Source organism: Lactuca sativa, chromosome 1, assembly GCF_002870075.4.
Source record: "Lactuca sativa cultivar Salinas chromosome 1, Lsat_Salinas_v11, whole genome shotgun sequence".
NCBI classification, from domain to species: domain Eukaryota; kingdom Viridiplantae; phylum Streptophyta; class Magnoliopsida; order Asterales; family Asteraceae; genus Lactuca; species Lactuca sativa.
The window spans coordinates 125,604,366-125,609,729 of NC_056623.2; the positions used below are offsets into that span (position 1 = coordinate 125,604,366).

The window sequence follows — 5,364 nt, forward strand, 5'->3', positions numbered from 1 at the left end:
TATTAGCCAATATATATACACACCGATAAGAATTGTGTTATGAAGTCAGAAAAATTGCCTGGACTCGATAGGAAAGACAACGAATTTTAAGGGATACGCTGCAAATGAAGTCTCCATTCATCAATAAATGCCATCTTCTCGTGATGAATACTTGGTAATTCACAAATTTCAAGTCTTTTTATTATCTCAGTAGTCCTACCAAGAAGCTTTGCCACAGCCTCAACACTAGCCTCCCGTTTCTCTATTGCACTTTCATGCATTTCATTGTTATTACTCGTGGTATGTTGGTGAAGCAAGCAACCAATATGTCTGCAATCATGTGATTTAATAGTGTAAACAACCATTCTTCATTGATCTCTAAGATGTCACTTTGGTAGGTAAGCATGATTGTTTGTGTAATTCTATACATTGAATTAGCAACAATCAACTTCCATGGAAGGTATTCCACCGGTTCTCCTCCATTTGTGCTTTTGCTAACTTCTATCACAATTTCTTCTGCTTTGTGAGAAAACCATTCAAGGATCTCTCTTGATGTTTTTCCATCATAAGCTCTTTTTTCCAAAGTGTTCTCTAACCACTTGTAGTTGTCTTCTACCTCATCCCACAATGTCATAGCTGCCTTTTGAATGTTTACGTACTTAAGTGCATTGTTCAAGCTTTCCTCAACAATGTGTGTGTAAAAGAGCCCTCCACCAACACATTTGAACAAGTTATTAGTTGCGTCCTTACCAATATTTGGGAGTGAAATTGCGATGCATGTTAAGGTTACTATTGGTAAGCTCCAAGTGTTGGGAAGTTCAATAGAAAGAAGTGGTTGAACTTGATAAATGTCAAATTTCTCTACTCCCTCGAATCCAGTAGACTTTTCAAGAAACATTAAGAGATTGTTGTCTTGTTCCTTCTCAGCCTTTTGCATCACACAATTCATGGAGTTTGAAATTCGTTTAAGTGTTCTTTCAGCAAACTCCATATTGTCTTCAAGTAACAAAACATAATTGCTAAGGTCTTCATCTATATAATGAGTGCTAGAGCCAGAGGGTGGATTAAGCATCATTCCTTTCATTGACTTTAAATAATATGAACAATACATGAAAATGAGTAGAACCACTATGGGGATGAGCCCTATAATTTTGCATGTTACCACAACCACCTTCTGAAATCCAATCCAAGCACTTAGAATATGTTTTTTCAAATTACGCATAAGACTTCTTGATCTAGGGCCCTTTGATAGAAAGGTAATATGACTTTCTTTCCATTCACACAACTGTTGAGTCCAATACTTTTCTACTTTAAATACCTCCAAATGGTTCCTATTCCACCTAGTAAAAGATTTAAAGCTCACAACCGTAAAACATCTAAACATTGGGGAGATGACACCTACTACAATTCCAATAGATTGTGTGATAACAATCACAACCATTGACCACTTATAATCCGATTGGTATCCTATATAAATTGGGAACATAAAATTTAACACCAGAAGTAATATGTATGTGGCTAGACCAGTTACACAAATTACGCCAGAAGCACATGATAACGGATTACTAGCCATTACAAATTGAGGGCTACCAGTTTCTGCCATGATCCAGTATCTTTTCACATGTTGTCTTAGCTTCTCAATAGCAAACATATCTTCTGGACAATGATCATGTAAAGTTATTTTGCTAATCGCTTGATACTTGAGTTGTAGAATTTGCTTAGAGATTGGAAGTGATATTGCAGAAGAGATCAAAATTATTAACAAGAAGAGTAACAATGCTACAAAGAAGTATCCTCGATCAATAACTCCAGTATTAATCTCCATAAACATATTCACAATTATGGTGATAATGAGAATAGCAAAACCTATCACATTTGCAAGAAGTGACTTGTTGTCCATAGACGCCAAAGAAGGCATCAAGTTAGCCATCATCATGCACATAAAAACCATGCTTCCCTGCTTAGCTGCTTGGTCCACCCACCCAGGCATTTGACTACTCAAATCCACAGGGATTTTCATTGCAACGGCTATCACTGTGATAGAAACAGCATTTAGAGAGAAATATTTACTTGGAAACCAAAATTTCCTTTTCTGAAAACCATTGAACAGATCAGCAACCATCGCCAGAATGCAAAAGAATGATGCTATTGAGATGTAGATACCAATCCACACCATAGGCCCGCTGTACTTGTCTTGGTCTTCCAAATCAACTATTTTCTCACAGAAATACATCAAGGATTCGATATTTTGGTTGGTGAGGTTTACAGATAGTCCGGAAGAAGATCGATTTCCAAAATAAGATGGTAATACAATGTCATAACAGTAATCAGATGAATGATAGTATGAACCCATGTTCGAAATATTTAGCCAGAGTGATGCTATATGTTTACAGCCTCTCTTTTACTACAATTTGTAGTTGTTAACTTGTTTTGCGGAAAATTTGAGGAAGTCGTTATTGGATAGAGACTTGGAGGTGTATAAGACAAAATAGACATCATTATCATGGCATTATCAAAGGAGACTCGGTCGATTTATAGGAAAATTTTGACTTACATGATGTCTCTTAGTATTATGCTATCATCAGGGTCTGTATGGCCCACTGAATAATTGTTGGTTTTTTCTCATTCTCCCTTTCCTTCCGACCAACAACCTCTCTCTTCCCCTTATCTCTTCGCCACCAGAAACCATACACCCTTCAACCCTCCCACATCCTCACCGTTTCTGACCTCTGCACCTTGTGGGACATTGGTTTTGACTTTTGACCTGCGCACACCTCCGTGTACACTTTTCTCCGCCCAAAAGCTCCCACTTCCCTATCTTGTTATAACTCTACACTTCTATAACGCACTATTAATTTTTTAAGGTTCCAAGTAGATTAAGTATTTTATTTATGATTGAGAAATTAAATATCCTCCTACCTTTTAATCCTACCAATCATCATATCCATTTAAACGATGACATATGTCATATTAGTATCCTAAAATATCATTAAATCTCATTAAATAAATATTAAATGTTACACATTTCACCATTTCATTGGGTAGGAGTATATGTAGGAACAAAAAATAAGAAGATATTTAATTTCTCTTTATGATTATATTTGTTAGAGTAGACGCTCCAACAGAATTTACAACCCACCTTGCTTCCCTCATTAATAAGTTTATTTTATTATAAATATGTAGTAAATTATAACCCGGTGTTAAACACGGAAACACATAAAAATATATACAAAGGTCTATGATATTGCATAATAATTATTCAAAAAAAAAAGTATCATTATATATATATATATATATATATATATATATATATATATATATATATATATATATATATATATTAAAGCAGCCATGGACTTATGAATAATAATTTTTCAACATTAATATTTTTGACCCTAAACTTTGATAATATTAACATTTTTTACCCAAAACCTTTTTAAAATTTGGTAATTTTTCATTGTGCCACTAAACTTTTTCATTCTTGCATTTTGGTCCCTTATTACAAAATTTTGTGGTCTTTAAAATTTAACCACAATATTTTCCACAATTTTACAAGTTTAGTCCCTTAATTCTCAAAATCTTATGGAATAGTAAAGTTCTTTTGTTTTAGACATTTGCCACTAAACTTTTTCATTCTTACACTTTTAGTCCATTTTTTACCCAAAACTTTTTAAACTTTGATATTTGTGTTTTTGTTTTCTTTTGTTTCATCGCCACTAAACTTTTTCTTCTTATACTTTTGGTCCCTTATTACAAAATTTTGTGGTCTTTAAAATTTAGCCACATTATTTTCCACAGGTTGACAAGTTTAGTCCCTTAACTCTCAAAAACTTAAGGAATAGTAAAGTTTGTTTGTTTTAGACACTTGCCACTAAACTTTTTGACTCTTACATGTTTGGTCCTTTATTACAAAATTTTGTGGTCTTCAAAATTTAGTCACAATATTTTCCATAGTTTGGAAAGTTTAGTACCTGATGCTTACTATTGTAAAAAAAACTGACCCGAGGTGAAGCCCAGGGTTTTTTACTAGTTTATAATTATTAAAGGACCTCTTTGTATACAACATTTTTTTTATTAGTTGAACGACATTCATCGTCACATATGAGTACTTTCAAAACCATACATAATTAAATTAGTATAATTTGACAAAAGATTGATGGATAAAACACTAGGGACAAGACTTTTAGCTTTTTTCTCTTGAAGAAGATGAATCGTCACTTGAATTCATCACTTTGTTTTATTGTTAATGTTGCTTATAAAAGTTAAATATAAATATATACACATATTGGTAAGTTTTATTATTTTATATGTGGAAAGTCATAATTATAATGGAGCAACATTATCTAAGAAATAAATGCTTGAAATATTTTTTGAGGGAAAAACCGGAATCATTAAAAAAAATTATATAAGGAAAATACAAATCTAGATTGAGTGGAATTATGGATAAAATTACTGACGAATTTTATTTTGGAGCGAATTGTATTTTGTAAGGTATAATACTATAACCAAATTCGAAATATGTATCTATTTGTTGTGTAAATTTATAAATTTTATTGTTTCTAAATAAAGATAAAACAAAGTAGGTTGCTATGTTATACAAAAAAAAATTTAATCACTTTGTTTTAGTGTTAATGTTGCTTATATATATATATATATATATATATATATATATATATATATATATATTATTGGTAACTATTATTATTTTATATGAGGAAAGTAATAATTATAATGAAGCAACATTATCTAAAAATAAATGCTTGAAATATTTTTAAAAAAATTATATATGTTTAATATAAATTTAAATTGGGTGAAATTATTGATGAAATTAATGAATATTAAATTGATAGGTTACGATTGAATCCGATTTTGGAAACTTTAAATTTGATAAAGGAAACGCGTAAGTTATCAAAATAAAATTTTCTATGAATATAAGGATAATATAAATTTAAATTTGATAAAGGAACATGTAAGAAATAAATGCTTGAAATATTTTTGAAAGGGAAAAATCGGGATCATTAAAATATTTATATAAGGGAAATACAAATTTAAATTGAGTGTAATTATATATAAAGTTAATGACGATTAAATTAGTAGGTTACGATCGAAATCTAATTTTGGAAAGGAAACGCGTAAGTTGTCAAAATATAAAATTTTAAATGCAAATGAACATATAAAAAATACATATAAAGTTATGAAAAGTCGACACATTAACAAAATAATATAAAGCAACATAAAAAATATATCCTAATAAATAAGAATCATTTTGCAACATGTCATTTTCTAATTCCTTTTGCCATATGGCAATTTTTGGTATTTTGAATTAATTATTTTCCACTTATCATTATTCTATGTTTTTCAATGAATATTCTAATTAGACGTTCA

At 30.8% G+C, this 5,364-nt stretch overlaps 1 protein-coding gene across 1 annotated transcript; it reads right to left on the reverse strand.

Moving 5' to 3' along the window:
• Positions 1 to 241: 241 nt before the first annotated feature.
• Positions 242 to 2,332, reverse strand: LOC111893526 (uncharacterized). The gene has a single exon (XM_023889604.2). It carries the CDS (start codon positions 2,330 to 2,332, stop codon positions 242 to 244), a length of 2,091 nt encoding a protein of 696 aa, XP_023745372.2.
• Positions 2,333 to 5,364: the final 3,032 nt, after the last annotated feature.

Coding starts and splice junctions, on each gene's coding strand:
- LOC111893526 (XM_023889604.2), bottom strand. CDS start 2,332: ATGGGTTCATACTATCATTCATCTGATTACTGTTATGACATTGTATTA.